Source organism: Odontesthes bonariensis, chromosome 10 (genome assembly GCF_027942865.1).
Source record: "Odontesthes bonariensis isolate fOdoBon6 chromosome 10, fOdoBon6.hap1, whole genome shotgun sequence".
Classification (NCBI taxonomy): Eukaryota; Metazoa; Chordata; class Actinopteri; order Atheriniformes; family Atherinopsidae; genus Odontesthes; species Odontesthes bonariensis.
Window position 1 is genome coordinate 30,395,574 of NC_134515.1, and position 21,234 is coordinate 30,416,807.

At 44.5% G+C, this 21,234-nt stretch overlaps 1 protein-coding gene across 4 annotated transcripts in view; it reads right to left on the reverse strand.

Annotated features, from left to right (window-relative positions):
- The window catches only part of hspg2 (heparan sulfate proteoglycan 2), a 106,971-nt gene that overhangs the window by 42,418 nt on the left and 43,319 nt on the right, over window positions 1-21,234 (reverse strand). For 3 of the 4 annotated variants that reach the window (XM_075475232.1, XM_075475231.1, XM_075475230.1), the window contains exons 5-28: window positions 11,534-11,643; window positions 11,301-11,359; window positions 10,848-11,020; window positions 10,703-10,741; window positions 9,195-9,320; window positions 8,352-8,570; window positions 7,688-7,807; window positions 7,267-7,398; window positions 6,875-7,019; window positions 6,168-6,325; window positions 5,921-6,061; window positions 5,621-5,784; window positions 5,355-5,534; window positions 5,013-5,209; window positions 4,425-4,572; window positions 3,900-4,027; window positions 3,572-3,658; window positions 3,325-3,383; window positions 2,476-2,537; window positions 2,218-2,358; window positions 1,858-2,031; window positions 1,389-1,568; window positions 1,175-1,293; window positions 966-1,077 (exon numbers count right to left, since the gene is read on the reverse strand). In XM_075475232.1, coding sequence (XP_075331347.1) covers window positions 966-1,077; window positions 1,175-1,293; window positions 1,389-1,568; window positions 1,858-2,031; window positions 2,218-2,358; window positions 2,476-2,537; window positions 3,325-3,383; window positions 3,572-3,658; window positions 3,900-4,027; window positions 4,425-4,572; window positions 5,013-5,209; window positions 5,355-5,534; window positions 5,621-5,784; window positions 5,921-6,061; window positions 6,168-6,325; window positions 6,875-7,019; window positions 7,267-7,398; window positions 7,688-7,807; window positions 8,352-8,570; window positions 9,195-9,320; window positions 10,703-10,741; window positions 10,848-11,020; window positions 11,301-11,359; window positions 11,534-11,643 — 3,173 coding nt within the window. The remainder of the gene's footprint in view (window positions 1-965; window positions 1,078-1,174; window positions 1,294-1,388; window positions 1,569-1,857; window positions 2,032-2,217; window positions 2,359-2,475; window positions 2,538-3,324; window positions 3,384-3,571; window positions 3,659-3,899; window positions 4,028-4,424; window positions 4,573-5,012; window positions 5,210-5,354; window positions 5,535-5,620; window positions 5,785-5,920; window positions 6,062-6,167; window positions 6,326-6,874; window positions 7,020-7,266; window positions 7,399-7,687; window positions 7,808-8,351; window positions 8,571-9,194; window positions 9,321-10,702; window positions 10,742-10,847; window positions 11,021-11,300; window positions 11,360-11,533; window positions 11,644-21,234) is intronic. The other variant, XM_075475233.1, reaches the window with a different exon arrangement.

The window sequence follows — 21,234 nt, forward strand, 5'->3', positions numbered from 1 at the left end:
GAACATGTCTTTGTTCCATTGCAGCTGAGAGACACTGTAATTATCATCAATGACTTATGGAAAATGTTTTTTACACAAGCGCAGACACATCTGTGATTACCTACTGCTCTTTCTTTTGTCAAACTAAAACAGATATTAAAGTTCATTACTCTGATCATCTTGTTACAATGCAATGTTCTACTGGAAACAATGGGCCTCGGCATACATGTGGATGTTACTTTGACATGTACCACCTCATACCCCAAACAGCAGGACAAATTTTGTATATAAAAAAAAAAATCAATCTTTGATGAAGATATGAACATGAAAACTCGATGCTACCAAGTGACTTCCTCCTGTCGACCTCTGGCCTAAAGCATTAGTGAGCAAAGGTAGCTCGGAAACGGAGCCAAGTAATGTGAGCAAATGACTTGGTCCCAGCACATCACAAACTCACAGTAAGCAGATACACAAACACACACACAGTCTGCTCCATATTGCCTATGGGGACTCTCCATTGACAGTGCATTCCTTAGGGTTAGATTCGGCTTCAACTCTGTCTCCTGTTGTGCCTCTGTACCTTGCAAAAAGAAGCTGAAACAGTTCTGCCTTGAACGGGCAGTGTGAAAAGAGCGACAGTTCTCATCAGGGGTTAGTTTGTTCAATTGTTATCGAGAAAGCAAACTCCATGGGCTGATGGGGACTGTAAGATGCACAATCAAGCAATACAAAGTGGATAATAAAGTGAGTAATGCACCTATTTAGATTTTTTGAAAAAAACCACAAAGCCTTTGGTAGTGCCAGAGTTAGAGTTAAGCTCTAAACTACTGTAAGTGGACTCAATAAGAAAAAGCAAGTCATTCTAAAGAGTTACTTCCGTGTCTGCAAAATTATTCTGTGGGTAAATAGAGGAGCTGCAATTCTAAAGTTTTTTGTTGAACCAAAACTAAAACAATCTTTAAGTAATCTAATGCCTGAATGTCTACCTGGCAGGATAGTCCTCTGTATCCGCGAGGGCAGCTGCATTCTTCCACCTCCAGAGCATGCTCATTACCAGTCGAGTGAGGAACAGCGACGTCCATCTTGATTTCTGAAATACTGTCATACACACACAGACACAGACACTTGAAAAAAAAGAAAGAAATACACTTGTTACCTTTGCATTAAGTGTACAAGTTTTTATTTTCCACAATACCTGCTCTCAACCATGTTGTCTGCGTAGGTGGCTCTGATCATGAGGACAGAAACGTCAGCCAGGGCCATCAACAAGTGCTCACGAGTACACGGTTGCCCATCAGCTCGGCGCCATGAGGACTAATAGCATCAGAAGAGCGACAACTTAACATAGTAACGGTGTGTGAGGACCCAGTTTTTAGCATGCAGATACTCCAAACAGCAGTGACACGCACCTCTCTGAAGGTCACAGTCACGGTATGTGGCGTGCGTGGGAGGGGCTTTGCCTGGGAGTAGTGTTCCAGGAAGATGTCGTTACCTTGGAGAACCACATCTGGCTGACCGTCAATTACCATTGAGCGCTGAGACGGTTCAAAGAGCACTGTGTAGAGAAGCTCGCCGCCATAGGCCGTCACCTGGTTGCAACAACAGAGGAACTCATCTCAACCAAAACAGAAAAGTGGAAAGGTATTTCCTCTCTATGATACTGTGAAAGGAGTCACAAGACATGATGCCGGGCTCCATTGTGAGTTCAAATCTTTAAAGTAGACTCGCTGTGTGGATAAGTGTAGTCTTTTCATTTGACAACATGTTGAGGCATGACTGAGTGGGACACAAAGAGCAGATAAATCAAGCTCTGCCAACATGACTTTTTTTTCCCCTCTCCTCACTCCCAGCCTGCTCTTCGCGTTGCTTTTCTCTCACCTTATCTCCCCTAAAGCTCTCAGGCAGCACCCAGAAGTAGATGTCTTTGGGGACACTTGAGAAGGAGCGGTAGACAACTTCAGAGGAGCTCCTCTGAGAGATCCCCTGAGTGATAGTTTTAGTGTTGGCGCTGTTGGAGAGGGAGAAGAGCTGTCCATTCACGCCTCCTCGCACCTGAGAGACACAAACAATATCTGACTGAGATGTGAACTGAGATTCACATGCACTCACACTTCAGCACTCTGCTCATTGTATCTCTCCATCTAGCACCTGAGAGGATTTGCTGACAAACAGTGAGGCGAACTTTGATGTCTGACCCCCCCTCCTCCCCCCGTTGCCTTTCATAGCTCAGGATCCCACCTGGTCTCTACTCCAAGTGGAGCTGGCGCACTGTTTGGTGATCCCCATGCAGAAACAGGGCAGGCAGCCATCTGAATTGGCCTCTGATAGGTGGAAGAACCCAGGCTTACACTCGTCACACAGAGCGCCTGCCACGTTGTTCTGCAACGTACACACAGAAACAAACACATGCACATATGTAATCCATCTGCTTGGAATGCCCTCTGAAATACGACAGCAGGAAAAAAACAAAAACAAAACAAATAACATCATCCATACCTTGCAGCTGCACGGGTTACTGCTGGAGCTGACAGCTCCTCTGTTATCACACTTGGAACTTTCTGCAGAGAGAGGGCAGTGGAAAGAGGATAACATATGGGGAGAGAAGTGCACCTGGGAGTGCTCCAGCCACGCTGCATACCTGAGCCATGACCATATAACAGCCTACTGAAACAAAAACCTGATGGTAATCATTAAACAGGGTCAGGACCTCCTCATGGTCACATGAAGCAATCTTCTGTTCATTTACTCATGCCTGTTAGCCTGGCTGACGCGTCCACATCTCGATGAGATGGTGGTCTGGGAACTAGGTGTGCATTTTCTCGTATTTGAGGCGTGGTTTACGAATGCCTAGAGCTGTTTATTGGGCGCTATGAATGTCTATCAAATGGCGTCTGGTTCTTCCCATGCTGCTTTGCGCGCGATTCATAGCCAATTGTATCACTTATACCAGATGACGTATGTAGAGCGACAGAAATTCGACGAGGAAGAAGGCAATGAAATCTTTCAACGCCAAACGTTGCTCTTTTTTAAAAGTAAACTTGCGTTCTAAGCTATTTAAAACACTTTCTAAGGCTGCATGGAACGGTAACGTTGTGTCCGCTGCCATGTTGGATTAACACTCTACAAGCTTCGGTGTCGCGCATAGACGTTGTCATCGTCTTGCTGCACCCCCCCGTTCTGTGATTGGTTCCCTAACTCAGGCAAAAATAAGGGCGGTGGTTTCCGGGCTGCCTTTGCAGTGTGAATGAAATCACGCCCCAAAGCAGCATGGGAATTCCCAGGCTACATGCCTGTAACCTGCATATGTAAAATAATTGTCAGTGCAGATGCTGAACATGGACTCACCGTTAGGAACACATTTTCCATTTGGCAAGAGGGGGTTACCCTGGTAACCAGGAGCACACCTGAATTTAAGCAAAACAAAAGATGTAACTCATCTATTTACAAGAAACGTTCATTTTATCACCTTGTGATTACAGCCACTATCTTATCTCTCCCCAAGAGACATTTTGGTATCAACATTTAATACTCTATATTAGATTTGTTCATTTTCAACAGATGCACACAATTTCTTGGGAACCATATTGCTCACTTTTCACAACGCCTCCCTGTGTAGCCGGGCCTGCAGGCATCACATGTTGGCTGCTGGTCAACGTTCAAAAAGCAGGTGTCAGAAAACCTATAAAGTCCAACAAAAGAGCCATGAATTCAGATGCAGCAGCAGGGGGTTAATGAGTAGCATGTCAGATAAATAAGTCAAATATGTGAATGACTTTTAAGATACAACACTGAAGGAGGAAACCGGTCTTTCATTTTACCAGGAATGGCATGTTTGTTAAATGTGGGTGTATGTATCTGTGGATGTAAATCTTATAATCCTGTCGATGTGATGTGCTGTCTGGGCGGGTCCATGACCTTACCGCCGTGAGGTCTCAGTGTAGGGGCAAGGGCAGGGCTTGCAGTCGTCAGGGCGACCTCGGCTCGGGTCACCGAAGTAGCCAGAGCGGCACCTGTCGCACTGAGGGCCCTCTGTGTTGTGCTGGCAGCTCTGTGAAAAGCATGAAAAGCATCTTTGAATGAAAAGTTTGACATTTCTTGCTTAGTCTTAGTTTTTCAAATCTGTTATAAATCCACATTTACATTCTAATTTTCAACAAAAAAATAAAACAACAACTATATTTCCCCACAAATAAAAACACATACACAGTATCGGAAATGCGGACACTGAATAATGTGACTGTTTTTGGAAGAATGGCAACTCATTTAGAATGCAACACTGGCAGCACATTCCAACTGTTGCATCCCTTTTTCACAACACTTTTGGTTGAGATATAAGGAGGCAAATTGCTGCAGAAATTGCTGTAGAAAGAGAAATGCTTTCCATTCTTATTATTTTTTTGTTTCATAATTTGTCAAATCAATATTGCTACTGAATTGTTCTTTACCAGACAGTGCCCGCTGACTGAATCGCAGGCTGTGGCATGTCCATTACAGTTACAACCAGCGCAGGTGCCAAGATAGGGGCCACCGGGGACACGCTCGAAACCAGAGGAACACATCTCACAAGACAGACCCAAATATCCAGCAGGACATCTGGAAATGAAAGTGCCATCAAGCAAGGGTACAATTCATCCATTTTAATAAGAAACTACAATGTCACAAACTGTACACTCTCCTAATGTTTTAAGTGAGAAACAGCTGTGGGAAGAGCGGGGGGAAATGAAATGCACATAGGTCATAAATCTTTTTTTTTTTTTTTTAGAATCCTCAAAATGGATTTTGTCATTATTTATAAAAAATAAGACAAAAATAAGCTAAAGCTCTTTGGATTTATTCAGTCCCAACAATGAAGTAATTAGTGCAACACACTATATCAGTACTGTGCAACTGTGTTTCCTTTAAATCTCTAAACATGTCCTCACTGAACACCTGGTCCATCGCAGCGTGTGTTTTGACTGTAGACTGCTGACTGGCACCTTGTAAAGATCTCCCATTTCACTAAACTCGAGTGCTCTGTGCTGATTTTCACTTACCTGCATTCCTCCACGTCCTTCGCATGACCCAGAGTGCTGAACTCCACAGTGGTGGTATCCATGACGATGTCCCTGAGTGCCACGCTGACCATGTGATTGTCGTAGACAGTGCGAATGCTGATGCTGTCCAGGTTAGCCAGCGTCATCATCAGCTCCTCCCGGCTCACGGGGCGGCCGTTGGAGTGCTGCCAGTTGTCCTAAAACATTGAGAAGCGGATGCATCAGGACGCCGTCTGTGTGAGCACTTGGAGCAGATTTGACTTTCTTTTTTCATAGTTGATAAAAAAAGCTCTTGTATGAGCTTATTCATACAAGAGCAGCTTCTTTTAACCAGAGCCTTACTTCAGTGAATTTGACCTCCTTCTGGTTGACCACATTGGGAGGGGTGCCGTTGCCTCTGCGGTACACAAGCCTGCGTCCGTTTCCAACCAGTATCACATTCTGCCTCTCCACAGGCTCAGACAGGCCGCGGGCCAGTGTGTACCTCACCTTGAACTTCAGGGATCCTCCATAGGAATCAATCTAAAAAAAACAAATGGAGTGATTTTCATGTATACGTATGACACCAAGTAATTCAAAACAGAGGCTTTGAATTATTTTGGATTTACTTTGTTGCCCAGGAACTGGCGAGGCAATGTCCAGAAGGAGTCAAGGTTGAGGAAACGACGAGACAGATCAACAAGTTGGAACTCCTCCATCTCAGGGTTAATTAGGAGCTGGGTGGCGGACAGAGGAGGAGTGCCTGGCCTGGAGGGGTAGGTGACATTCACCCCTGCAATAAAAAAAAAGTAATACTCACTCCATTGAATTTCTAAACGTCAGGTCCACAAAAACTTTGAAAGGGTGTTTCAGCTGGCCGTGCATTTGCCATGTTAGCTCAGGCTTTTATGTATTAACAGCTTCAGTGCCTTTGAAGTCGTCCTCCTCGGTGAAGTGCAGGCTGATCTGTTGGCGGTAGCGTCCGGTGCCCCTGCAGTTTTTGGTGACTCCAGCACAGAAGCAGGACACACAGCGGCCGCTCACGCTGAAGTGGCCATCAGGACAGTTGCCTACAAGGAACATGAAAAGACTCAGGACAGAATTTCCCGTACGATGTCACTAAAAGGCTTTGTGTTCAAACTAACATCTCTGCCTGTGGACCCACAGTATCAGTACCTGAGTTTGAATTTGATGTGAGAGTTAACACTCCATCGGGAATCCCAAACACCAGGCCTTTAGCATTAATGGCCTCGCATGTGTATGCCCCCTGGTCCAGCTCTTTTACATCACGGATAGTGAGGGTGCCGCGCCCGTTCTCATTGGTCATGGAAATCCTGGGAATGCAGAAATCAAGCACAACTGAGTGCTTACATAGTAATAATAAACTCACAGGCTATGCTAATAATGCCATGGAGCATAACAGGAGGCACAACTTCTTGGATTTTTAAAGTCTGTGTTAGGGAAAAATCCTTTAAATTCCATAGTAAAAGTTTAACTACGCACACAGCGGGGTGCACTCAGTGAATATTTCGCAACCTCAACTACTGAAACTGAAGTGCAACACAAATACTTCTGTAATTAAAATCACAGGTCTCGATACATGGAGTCAGCATTGAAACAGTGATGTAGGAGAGATGTGTGTCAGCACAATATTCGGGTGAGAAGAGGAAAATAAATGCATAATGCACTGGCAAATATTCACTCTGCTGCAGGTCAGGTTTGTAAAAAAAAAAGAAGCTTTGATTAGTTACAGATGTTTTGTGACAGCTTGCCCGAACAGCTACATAAAAAAATGAGTTCCAAAAGAAACCCATTTCCTAAGCTTTTATTGCAATCCTGCTGAATAAAAAGCACAGAAGTGAAGAGTTTGTCATTAAACCCACCTGCTGCTAACAGGAATGTGTCCCCAGTTGAGTCTCCAGGTGATGATGGGTGTTGGAACCCCAACAGCCCGACAGGTGAATGTTACCGTCGACCCCCGTGCTGCTTGGATGGACTCCTCTGGCGGGTTTATAACGGAAGGAGGGGCTGTGAAGTGCCAAGAGGACAAAAACAGCTTTAACCACATAATAAATGCACATGTACAAAAAGGCTGGCATGTGAGTGGAATTTGGCGATCCAGAGAAGCTCATTAATGCCTGACAGTTGGAGAAGGCCCAGTTTTCTCTGCAATGGAGTTCTCACAAATGAAAGCTTAAAAAAAATAATAATAATAATAAAAGTTCTGCTTCTGTGAGAGCAGGGAGCTGCATCCAGCTGTTGGTGTGGGACTTACTGCAGCCCCTCTCATCAGAGCTGTCAGCGCAGTCTGGCTCTCCATCACACTGGTAACTTGCCGGGATGCAGGTGTGATCAGTCTGGCATTCATACTGCTCAGGAGCACAACTGTCATCAGGACCCTTGGTAGCTGTAGTGATGAAGAGATGAAGATTTACTATTAATAACTTGTAAACAGTTGCAGGGTCATAAAAACACGATTTCTAAGCTTTAAGCTTAGAAGCATTGAGCATCTTTGAATTTTTGGAAGCGTGCTTTCTCGCCAGTATATCTTTGTGTGTACTTGACTACTGTCTTTAGCATCATATTTATCTCAAACTCTAATCTTCGACACACACACACACACACACACACACACAGTCTCGATCTGTCTGTGTCACCTTTACTCCGTATTTAGCCGTTTAGAAATGGTGACTTACGGCAATCTGTTTCATCAGAGTTATCCTCGCAGTCATTGTCGCCATCACAACGCCAAAGTTTGAGGGCGCAGCGGCCATTTTTACACTTGAACTCGTTGGGCTCACAGGGAGACGGAGTACCTGTGAAAAGACAAGAGGATGGAAGGAATGGTTTACATTTAGTCCTTTTTTTACTTGTTTCTGTGTAGAGTAGATTTAGTTAGTTTAGAGTTGTTTTTAAAACCGTAATTTTACTTCTCTATGATTTCAATTCTCTCTTCCACACCAGAAAAAGAGAATGACGTTCGATGCAAAGACAACAAGTTACCTGCTCAGTCCAATGCAAGCTGCCATTGGACGAGCAGATAAAATGGACACACATCTGCTTTATGGTGCAATGCATCGCGATGCATCGCAATAATTAAAGTATCGTGATGCATCGTGATAGTATCGCATCGTGGCATGTGAATCGTGATTCGAATCGAATCGTGACTTCTTTGCCAATACCCACCCCTAGTATACAGCTGCAAAAAGTAACTTTTTCTCAAAGTACAATTCAATTTTTACCTGTGTTGGTTAAATTCTAATAAATGTCATTTTACTTTCATGTGAGTAAATCTCATCATCACCAACAGTACTTTTACACCTCAGGTGCTTTTGCACAAAAGCCGTAACGACGACTTACCACATCTGAATTCATCACTTCCATCCGAACAGTCCCTCTCTCCATCACAAATGTAATCTCGTGGGATGCACTCCCCGCTCTGGCACGTGGCTTGATCTGCTCTGCAGGGTAAAGTCACGCCAGGGAGCAGAGGGAGCACGACTTTAGGCTTTGTGGTGGTGGTGGTGGTGGTCGTGGTGGCAGGGGTAGTGAAGGCTGAAGTCAAGGGCTTTGTCATTTCTAAAAAAAAATCTTTGATTAACTTCAGCAAATGCACAATACGTCGAGGCGTTACTGTAAGCGAACGCATCTCACGTCAAACAGTCAAACAGCCAGTACTCCAAGCTAATGACGCTTTTCCACTTGCTCGGCACGGCTCGGTTTGGTTGTGTTTCCATTACAAACGAGTATACTTCGTGCCTCCTCGACGTGGGCGGGGTCATCGTAACACGGCTGCGCGTGTTGCTGCTCACCCTGTGGCTTTTTGTCGCACAGAAGGCAAGAGAAGAGGGCCAGAGAAGACTCCTGGCCGCCAGACAAAACAGTATTGAAAAGTACCGGAGAGTTTTGTTACGTTTGGAGGTAAGCTAACGGTTGCTAACGCTAGCTTTTATTGTCCGCGTTATGACGCCTCCAATGACGACACTCATCGCCCAATCAGTGGAAGGCAGTCGGCTGACGTCACGTTTTAGTAACGCTTCGGCCCGCTTGGAACCAGGGCTGAGGTGATACGGAAAATCGTCCCGGTTGCAGGTACGGCATGCTAGTGGAAACACGCAGTAGCGCGCCGAGCCGAAGCGGGCTAGTGGAAAAGCGCCATAAATGTGTTACAACCTGCCAGCCAGTCAAACTGAAACCACTCACCACAGTTGGTCTCATCACTTAAGTCTCTGCAGTCTGGTCTATTGTCACACAGGTATTCCATCAGGATGCATGTTCCATCACCACACCTGTGCTCATCTGCCATGCAGGGTCTTTTACTGGGGGTTACTGTGAGAGATGCAGAGGGGAGGCAGGGCAGGGGTATGTTGAAGGATCAAAGACATGCAAGCCAAGACTACGCCACAGCCAAATTACTACCCTGATGTCATATCAAAGCACTAATAACACCGTAGTGAAGTCAAATTCAAACACATCCCAGGTGCAACTCAGGCATGTTGGAAAAGACTCTTGCTACTAAATTACTCCAAGGTGGTTGATGAAGTTTTTAATGATTATATTATGTATTAACATTCCTGCTCAGCTAATAATCCACTGTGTGTTTAAAAAAGCACATTTCAAACACACAAGACATTTAAACAAAAATGTGTGAAAGATTAGACATGTGAGACTCGAGCAGTTGGACTGGGCACGTAAACTAAATCACACTTACTAGACTAAACACATAGGATTAGAGAAGACAGACACATACAGACGACAAATCAAAACTGAATTGGACGAATACCACATAGACACGAAGGGCTGGACATACAAATACACTACAGTACAACACACAGACAGCACTGATCAGACTAGAAAGAATTGGTAAGTCTAGGTATAACATACAAGCACATAAAGCCATTTTCACACATGAACTTTTCTGCAGCATTCGGTCCGGACTTACAGAGAAGTTTACGAGCTTCCTCTTTGAAAAATTCTGAAAAATGTACAGGTGAATGTAGCAGGAGAGCTCACAGCGTTTGCATACTGACAACGGGTGCTGCTTCATATTTTCTTTCTGCTGGTCTGTATGTTGCTTTCTACTCCCTCACAAATATTGCATCAAGATCCATGTGGAATGAATATCAAAACAAAGACCAGTCATCACTACAGAATCTAATCCTAATCTACAACTCTAGATATGCCGTAAATTTGCATGCTGGGGATTTTATGTGTGAACTGATTAAACAACGTCTGGACCCGATTCTCCAGATATTATTAGATCTTCATGTGTGAAAATGGCCACATAGGAATCAAGACAAGACACAGACACATGGGAATCAAAACACACTTTACACATTCAAGCTAAAATTCCATTCATATCAGTTGTCATGCCCGTTTAAAAATTTGGCGGAACTTGCAGACATCCAAAGCTGGTTCATACTGCGGTAAACATTCCTAATCACATTCATGCCATGCAAGGCTTCTTTATGTTCTGTGTGCACAGCTAGACTTCAGGGACCATATTCAATCAGTTCAATCAATTGGTGCTTCCATGCAAAACATTCCTCAGACCACATCACCATGGCTTGTAAATGTCAAAGTAAAAGGCCTCATAACATCTCAACACGAGAGAAAGAGAAAATTGTACAAATCTTCACTACATTCATCCTACAGTCTCTACAGTGCAGCTGACTTAGTCCACCATGCAGCAGGCATGGCACAGTACAAACCTGGCCACGCTATAGGTTCCATTGACGGCAGAACTTCAGCTAGAAACCAAAGGGAACTGTTGAGGAAACTGCCCGATGTCGTGTTGGAGCTTAAAATGCTAGAAACATAGCGAGTTGGTCACTTTGCAGATTCTTGAGGTCTTACCTTTTCCAAGCTGTCTGAATTGAAAACCCTGGACTGATGTGACATAGGAAGCGATGGCCCCCTCCTTCACCACGTTGTAGAGCACGCTGCGGATCTCTTCTTCATTGTTGTTGTAATCAGAACCCACGTCCAACTCCACAAACACATCAACACCATCCTCTCTTATCTCCTTTCTGCAAAGAGTGAGAAAGGCAGGATGAGGCCTCAAGCTGTGTTGGCGGGCACTGCAGGTGATTATAGGAAGCTTTAAGAGCTTAAGTTTCACTTTGGATGGCACAGATACGACTCACTAACTGATGATGCATTAGTAAACATAAGCCTCCACTACCGCACTTGAGTGGTTTGAAGAAAGGGGGGAAAAAAATTCACCTGGCCGGAGTAAGACACCCAGCAGCACCAGGAAAAAGCTGCAGGGTTTCTACGATGGGTGATTTAAACGATTTGTACTCTTACTTAATGAGGACCACGTTGACTGTCTGGAAACCTGGAATCCTGTTGTACTCTGACTCCAGCTGTGGACACACACACACACGCACTAAACTCAGTTACACTGAAATAAACATGCCTGCACATTAGTTTCAGACACAGTCACATATCCTTAAATCAGCATGGTCATAAACAAAATGCATGAAACCTTTTAAGGTAGCAACAGTCTGACTACTATTCAGCAGTGAGACAAAACATACCGTATCCATCACTGCCTCAGAAACCTCCTTAAATTCTGAAGAGAAGATGTCCTCAAGTTGAGGGCTGTAGACCACGGAGTTGGTGAAGTTGACGAGGGCTCTGTAATAAACTAGAAACAGAGAAAGGGGAGGCGGTGCTGTCAGCTAAACCACACAATAACAGATGACCGCAGGCTCGCCATTTGTGTTGAGCTGTTGTTAGGTTTCAATATCAAAAGCCATATTACATTCACTCAGTCTGTCATGTGATACGACACATTCATTTCCCTTTAATTTCATGTTTCAGAGAGCAAACACTGAGCGGCTCGACTGTGGCTTAAATGGGAGCCCCATACAAATTATGGTATCTCTTTCTATATCTCAATTGTGGTTGGGTGTAAAGCCGCTCTGTGCCCCACACGCAGACCCTAACAAGAGGCATGTGCTTTAACAGGCACATTCAGTCTTCAAGTATTGCTCAGATACCATCAAACTGCAGTGTGAAAGCATGTCTTTCTGCCTGTCTGTTTTGTGTACATGGAGGCAATTGGTTGGTTTCACAACTCTGTACTTTTCATGTGCTACAGCACATGAAAATTTTCTGCTTAAATTTCCTATTTTCTAACCTGTAAACCAACTGAGTGACAGGGAGATGTGTATAAAGACCCTTTGTTGCCATGACAAGATTTCACTGCCTGAAAGTGAAGTAATCCAAACGTTCAAACATACGGTACATGGAACATTGCCCAGTACAGTAGGACTGCATTTTAGCACCAGATCTGGTGACTGAACGTGAGAGTTGCGGGGTGAGAAGGAGTTTGAGTCGTTATCAACGCTGTGCCAGCAGCGGCTGAGGAAGAAGAAGAAAATCCTCTGTGAATGACTGATCGGGGGATCAGTACATTTTCGCCACATGTTCCAAGTCAAATACACATGAGGCAGGAGGGTGGGAGACTATTGGAGGGGAATGCAGCAGGGATTATATAAATGACTCTCAGGCACTTTGTTAGTGGGTATGACTCCATAGTTGCACAGTTGCATTTATTTCAACCAGCTGGGAGTGGCAGGTGAAGTCGGTTTTTCATTTGTGTCCTTGAGCAAGTATCTGAACTGAGAAAGCTGTTACAATGTGGCTGACACTCCCCTTCAATCACACTGATAAAATGTAGTGAAAAAAAAAAAAAAAACAGGCTTCATTTCTTTTTGGAATAGAAATGTATTTTCTTCTAGCACTAAGTTACAAAAACGAGAACATATAATGTGCTATGATGTGACTTATTTAAATGCCCTGGAAAGCAAGCAGTCAGAAATTTCTTTTCAGAACATGAAAAACAAATCCACAGAATGTTCACAAATCAATTTGTGGTACCAACATTGTGCATTCCACACAGCCTTTTGCGTATCAGTTTCAGTTATTATCCATTTCAGTTCATGAACTTGTGAGTTTGGGGTTTTAAAGGATTAACTGCTTCCAAACTTGCGTTGAACATGATGAGCTTTCCATCATCAGCCAATTATTTTTTTTCCACTCCACTTATAGATGCACTAATAGACCCCCTGCATAAAACACATTGATTCACTCTATGTGTAATTCATTATAAGTAAAAATGTCAGCTGTACTATTGTAATTCCAAAGGCAGAGGCCAAGTCCATGAAACTTAAAATAGCCCAGGCCTGCCGGGTGCCCCATCCTCACACGGCTGCCAGTTTATTGTTGGGACTGGCCTGCAAGCCTCTGAATTCAGACTGTGGATTGAGATGCTACTTGACATGCCAGAGGCAAAGGTTCTAGGTAGAAATATGCTGTGCCTCTTGTTGCAAACATTTTTGGCCAAATATGAACAAAATGAATCGGCACACACACACAGTGTCAGGACATCAGTGGTGTTCCTCCTCTTTTCCTTCCCTTAAATAGGTACAGTCATGTGAGGTAAAACCTCTCCGAATCCAAACTTTTTATAATGAATGAAGGAAATTTGCTGCTGTGTTTGGGATCATTGACCTGTTGCATGACCCAGGGTCAACCAAGAAAGATGACCTCACATTTGACTCTAGAATACACTGGTATACAGAGGAGTTCATGGTAGACCCAAGGCCTCGTCTTGCTAGAGGACATTGTTCCAGAAGTCTTGTATTTTGTTCAGATGCAACTTCACAGTCAGTGGGTTTACATGGCACTGAAAGAATCGGATTAATGGCTAAATTACAATAAGACTGAGTTATTAAGTTCATGGATACACTAAATGTATTGACTAAAAATTGGACCGGATCAGGTTACTCGCAGTCGGATTAAAACCCCGGGATAACTCAGTGGAAAGTCACACTAAACATGCTTGTCGACGCTGAAGCACCTGGTGAATTGGACTTTGGGTTCTGCGCATGCTCAAGATTTTTTTGCGGGGTCGTGACCCGGAACTCAAAGGAGATGATATTACTGTTGTTGTCGCCGCTGTCGGAAAGAAACAAACAACGCGATGGAGAATGTGTTTTCTTTTGTTGAGTTCATCATGGTTGTGACGACGCGCCGCCGTCACTCGCTCCAGGAACAATCCTGTCACGGGAGGGACACGGGGCTGACGCACCTCGTAGTTCACCTGTGGAATAAGACGAACGTTGATTGACAAGCCGATAGCGGCAGAAGGAAATAAAGACTATAGAAAATATAAATGAAGACAACACATAAGAGTTATATTGAGCATATACTTATATGAGCATAAACTTACCTCTGCTCGTCGTCCTGTCTCCTGAGGTGTTCGGGCAAAACAATTCCCCGGGGGCACGCGCACTTTATTAGATCCGGGAGGGAGGAGGACAAGGGTGAAATAAGTAGAGGGGGTCTCATATGATATAAATATGTATTTAACTATGGTAAAATATATGTGTGTGTTGATTATGTTTACTCTGGGTGTATTGATGGTTATTAAGATTGTATATATATTCCAGTGATGAGTTATGTAAATATGGTTGTAGATCTAAGTAGGTGTGTGTCGCTGATTTTACCCGGGTGAAATGGTATAGTCCAGCTCATTAGCTGGACCATAATGTATATAAGTAGTCAGTCTGTAAATGTCAGTGGTGGATGTAGGTGTTGGTGTATGTGTTGGTATATGGTAATTATTGAACAAAATAAACGTATCTGGATCCGTACTCTGAAATTCTCCTGATTGCCTCCATGGCCGCTCGGGCATTCTAACAATGGTGCTCGTTTTTTTCCTCAGAAAGTAACAAATGGCTTAGTCTAATCCTTCTGCTATTGGTTTGTTTTGATGTTACAGCCTAATAAGGCCTTTTTACTTGCAATGAGCTCTTTTGACAGTGTCCAAATCCAAATACTACTTCTTGAAGTCTCTCATTTACCTAACTGATAGAGAAATGTTGAGAAAATGGCCCACACTTCTCTAAGAAACAGCTTGAGTCAACTTTTTCAATCACATTAAGGCCCTGAAAAGCTCTACATATTAATGAACAGCAATAACAAAACCCTCCATTAAATTTTGATTCATCATTGACTAAATATTTCAGACATAACTGTATATCATGCCTACTAGTAGCTTCTCTATTAAAAGATTTTGTGTCTCACAGTCAGGCTGTGTGGTCACTGTGTTAAAGAGCTGTCCTCCCTTTCAACACTACTAAGCCCCATTTTCCTTGTGCACAACATTGGCTCCATAAGACATCCCATTCCTGGTGAGGAAAGGGCTAATTTATGACAAAGTAAACTGAGCGTTGCCTATGCAAACACAATGAGGTGAACATGTATCAACAGAACTGCAGGCTTTAGCAGAGACTGAAATTCTGCCTGAATGCTTTCTCTGCAGGCTGCTACTGTAAGATTGCAGGAATAAATGTAAGGCCTCAATGTGGTCCCAGAAGACAAGCAACATCAAAGTTCCTCATCAAAGTGCCTTATTTGACCCGCATATAATCTAATCACTTGCGTGGGTACTTGTCGCTCGGTCAACAGCGTCTCGTAGCTCCAATTCTCTCTGAGCTTACAGACAACAGACTGGTGAGTGGAGCTGCCGCCGCCTGAGATCCTTTGATTAGAGCGCCGGGTTGTGCTGCTAACGAGCGGCTCTTTTACTCTAAGATCTATTCTCCTGTGCATCACTCTGTATCCAGTGGAGGGAAATCCCCTTGCCGAGCCTCCCCACCATCAAAGGTGATGAAACTGTCGGAATTCAGACATGATGAGGGGGGGGGGGGGGGGGGGGGGGGACTTCTGGAAAATAGCATTCCACACTTTTCATTGACAAACTTATTTAGCTGTTAAAGCTGTTCAGTAGAACTGTAGCAGCTTTGTGCAATGGGCCCCCTCTGGACACATGGAGGCCTACGCAGAAGACAAAGACTTGATTGAGCAGCACAGTGAGTCTGGCCTTTAAAGCCCAGCCCCATTGGGTTTGACCTTTAACCTCCAAGGCAGCGCCCACAGCACGGGCCCAGCACCGGTCGAGTCATTTAAAGAGGGACCATGGGAGAGCCAGATTCTATAAGAGCAAGTTCCAAACCACATAACACCATCAAAAAATCTTTAAAAACACTTTTCCACCTCTAACATAGGTTTTCCCTCTTTCTTTCATCTAAATCTCTTGTTTTTCTCTCTGAATATAATAGATTCATTTTTCAGCTGCCTTCTTCTCATCTTTACTATTATATAAAGGACCCCGACTACTTAACCCTCGTTCTGGTGATCAGCCAAAAAACTTTGTCTCCATGTCCACTCAGTGGCTTGTGGGGACTCTTGGGAATGAATTGTGGCTTCACTATTAAACTTGCTCCTTTCTGCTCTCCCACGGTCTCCAATGTTTGAATGAAAACCACCATTATGCATTGAAAGGGAATTTTTCAAGTACTGAGTAGAAGCTGGTTTGTTACATTGGGATGAGCCACCTTCATAAAGAAGACATTATTAAAAGCACTTTTCTGATTAAAGGGAGGAGCACATTTTTTCACAAGTTTCAAGGAGTTGGGGTTGGGAGTGAGTTGGAATTGGCAGTGAGTTCCTGTCCCAAGTGGTGCACCGTATTTCATACTCGAAGCTACCTGTGGTGACGCTGATGCTTTGTGGTAAGGCGTATTGCATCACTTCCTGTTACCTTGTTTGTGTACTGTGGAATTTCTTGCTCCTCTTGGACTATAAATAATCACTTTATTTCTCCTTATAATTTACACATTTCTGCATAGTTAAGTCTATCGCATAGTTGTTCTATTCTAACACACACTCCTACAGATCTTTAGTCTTTACTTTCACTTTTTTTAGCGGTGTGTCTGGTACTCTAGCTTAGCATGGCTACCAGTTCTCTCCCTCCATCTCCTGCTTTCACCTGCTCCGTGTGTCAGATGTTTAGTTACTTCTCTGCCTCCTTTAGCGATAATGGTACATGTAACAAATATAGTCTTTTTGTAGTTTTGGAGGCGAGGTTATCTGAATTGGAAGCTCGGCTCTGCACCGTTGAAAACGGTTTAGTCGGTGCGGAGCCACCTAGCGTAGCTAGCTCCATTAGCTGCCCCCTAGCAGAACCCGAGCAGCCAGGACATACAACTGGCTGGGTGACTGTCAGGAAGAGGATTCATAGCCCTAAAGTCAAGCCCGTGGTTAACCATCAACCTGTCCACGTTTCAAATATATTTTCCTCAGTCAGCGACACACCCGCTGAGGACAAAACCCTGGTAATTGTCAGCTCTATAGTCAGAAACATGGCATTAGAGACACCAGCGACCATAGTCAAATGCATTCCAGAGTCAGATTGGGCGACGTAGAATCCTATTTGAAACTGCTGGCTAAGGATAAGCGTAAATACAGTAAAATACACCGCACAAAAATTTAAAGGGAACACTAAAATAACACATCCTAGATCTCAATGATTCTCATTACTTAGTGGAAAAACAAAATAACATAAAAATGACCAATGTAAATCAAAATTATTATCCCATGGAGGTCTGGATTTGGAATCATACTCAAAATAAAAGTGAAAAATCACATTACAGGCTGATCCAACTTCAGTGGAAATTCCTCAAGACAAGTCAAAATGAGACTCAGTAGTGTGTTTGTGGCCTCCACATGCCTGTATGACCTCCCTAAAATGCCTGGGCATGCTCCTGATGAGGCAGCGGATGTTCTCCTGAGGGATCTCCACCCAGACCTGGATTAAAGCATCAGTCAACTCCTGGACAGTCTGTGGTGCAACGTGGCGTTGGTGAATGGAACAAGACATGATGTCCCAGATGTGCTCGATTGGATTCCAGTCTGAGGAACAGACAGGCCAGTCCATGGCATCAATAACTTCATCATGCAGGAACTGCTGACACACTTCAGCCACATGAGGCCTAGCATTGTCCTGCCTCAGAAGGAACCCAGGGCCCAATGCACCAGCATATGGTCTCACAATGGGTCTGAGGATCTCATCCCGGTACCTAATAGCAGTCAGGGCACCTCTGGCACATGGAGGGCTGTGCAGCCCTCCAAAGAAATGCTTCCCCCCACCATTACTGACCCACCGCCAAACCGGTCATGTTGGAGGATGTTGCAGGCAGCAGAACGTTCTCCACGGCGTCACATGTGCTCAGTGTGAACCTGCTCCCATCCGTGACGAGCACAAGGCGCCAATTGCGAATCTGCCAATCTTGGTGATCTCTGGCAAATGCTAATCGCCCTGCACAGTGTCGGGCTGTAAGCACAAGCCCCACTTGTGGAGGTGGGGCCCTCATAGAGTCTATTTCTGACAGTTTGAGCAGAAACATGCATATTAGTGGCCTGCTGTAGGTTATTTTACAGGGCTCTGACAGTACTTCTCCTGTTCCTGGGTTTTTGCCCTCCTACGGCCCCCTCCACGTCTCCTGGAGCATCTTTTTCATGCTCTGGACACTGTGATGACAGACACAGCAAACCTTGCCACTGCTCGCATTGATGTGCCATCCTGGATGAGCTGCACTACCAGAGCAAATTCTGTGGGTTGTAGACCTCATGCTACCTCTAGGGGCGAGAGCACTGACAAAATGCAAAAGTGACCAAAACATCAGCCAGAAAGGATGAGAACAGAGAAATGGCCTGTGGTCACCACCTGCAGAACCACTCCTTTATAGGGGTTGTCTTGCACATTGCCTCTCATTTCCACGTGTTGTCTGTTCCATTTTCACAATCCATCCATCCATCCATCCATTATCTTCCGCTGGTCCGGGGATCGGGTCGCGGGGGCAGCAGCTTGAGCAAAGAGACCCAGACGTCCCTGTCCCCGGCCACTTCCTCCAGCTCTTCTGGGGGGACCCCGAGGCGTTCCCAGGCCAGCCGAGAGACATAGTCTCTCCAACGTGTCCTGGGTCTTCCCCGGGGCCTCCTCCCAGTGGGACGGGCCCGGAACACCTCACCGGGGAGGCGTCCAGGAGGCATTCTCACCAGATGCCCGAGCCACCTCATCTGACTCCTCTCGATGCGGAGGAGCAGCGGTTCTACTCCGAGCCCCTCCCGGATGACCGAGCTTCTCACCCTATCTCTAAGGGAGAGCCCAGACACCCTGCGGAGGAAACTCATTTCGGCCGCTTGTATTCGCGATCTCGTTCTTTCGGTCACTACCCACAGCTCGTGACCATAGGTGAGGGTAGGAACATAGATTGACCGGTAAATCGAGAGCTTCGCCTTCTGGCTCAGCTCCTTCTTCACCACGACGGGCCGGTGCAGAGCCCGCATCACTGCAGACGCCGCACCGATCCGCCTGTTAATCTCCTGTTCCATTCGTCCCTCACTCGTGAACAAGACCCCGAGATACTTGAACTCCTCCACTTGGGGAAGGATCTCATTCCCGACCCATTTTCACAATAGCAGGTGAAATTGATTCACAATCAGTGTGGCTTCCCAACTGGACAGGTTGATTTCACAGAAGTGTGATTGACTTGGAGTTACATTGTGTTTTTTTAGGTGTTCCCTTTATTTTTTGGAGCAGTGTAGTTATTTACGTCGGCGTTAATGACACCTGGTTACGCCAGGTAATCGGAGGTCACTAAAATGAATGTTGCATCGGTGTGTAATTTTGCCAAAATAATATCAGACTCCGTAGTTTTCTCTGGACCCCAGCCAAATCTGACCAGTGATGACATGTTTAGCCGCATGTCGTAGTACAACCGCTGGTTGTCTAGATGGTGTCCATCAAACAACGTGGGCTACAGAGATAATTGGCAATCTTTTTGGAACAAACCTGGTCTGATTAGAAGAGACGGCATCCATCCCACTTTGGAAAGATCCCACGGCTCTCATTTCCAGATATATGGACGAATTTATTAGTCATCCAAAAACATGACAACCCATAGTTCAGACCAGAATGCAGAGTTGTAGTCTTACACACTTCTCTGCAGCTTCCCACCTGCTGCTACCCACCCAATCAATTAACACAAGAGGAGCAAATCCAGAAACCTAAAAAAAATAATTAAAACGAAAATTTTAACTGAACAAAAACATAAAACTATTAAATGTTCAGTCTGCTGAATATCAGATCTCTCCTTTCCAAGTCTGTGTTAGTGAATGACTTGATTTGTGATAAACATATTGATATATTTTGTCTGGCTGCAACAGGAGGATAATGTTGGCATAAATTAATCAACTCCCTCTGACTATTTAAATGTTCACGTTCCTCGAACCACAGGCAGAGGAGTGGCAGCTAACTTCAGATCAGGGTTAATCATCAGTCCTAGACCCAAGATTAGTTTGAGCTCTTTTGAATCTCTGATTCTCAGTTTTTCCCACGCAAAGTGGAAATCCCAGAAACCTCTTGTGTTTGTTGTTGTGTATCATCCACCTGGCCCTTATTCTGAGTTTCTGTCTGAATTCTCAGAGTTTTTATCCCAGTTAGTGCCGAGTTACAATGACTTTATCTGTCGTCGGCACGTGCGTGTATCTGTACGCGTGACGCCGCAGCGTCTTTACACGGAATTTACTACTGCTGCTGGTAACATGGTTCATTATTGTGTATTTCCAAATTGCCATGTTCCACAAAAAAAACCGTGGCGCGCGTCGATGACATCATCCCAGTAGATGCGTGTGTAGAAAGCCCCTGATAACAACAACACAACAGCTCTGAACTAACAGTGCAATAGTACACGTTCAGTCATTCATTCTGTAGGTAATCAGAATGAATTTTTACCAGATATGAAAGTATTGGTGTAATAAAGACAGATAATACCTTATTTAGAGGCTTTATTGTCAATGTCCTGTTCACTCCTGTTATATGGATATATGCGGATCTCGAGTGATCTAAATAGCGTCCAAAGGACGCCGACTTTCACCAAACTGTTATCGGTGAGTAGATGAACGTATTTAATGCCAGAAATAAGGTCCAGGTTTAAAAAAAAAAGCTGCTATAGTTCTAGACTGCTGTCATCTGTCACACCTTTACTCACTTTGCTCTCTTTTTCCCCCATTTATCATTTCTCAAATGATATTATGTACATTTGGCATTATTGTGGTCATTAACTTGTGTTTCCATGTCTCAACAGGTATCCTTTGAATGGTGTTATGGTGTTTGTTGTCCCCTCTTTTCTGTCTTCTCAAACCCCAGCTGGTCGAGGCGGATGGCCACCCTTCCTGAGTCTGGTTCTGCCAGAGGTTTCTTCCTGTTAAAAGGGAGTCGTTCCTTTCCACAGTTGCCTCAGGCACGCTCAGGACGGGAGATTGGACCGAAGACAAGTTTCAGTGCAATCTGTTGGTTTCCTTAGCGAGGAAATTGTTTTTG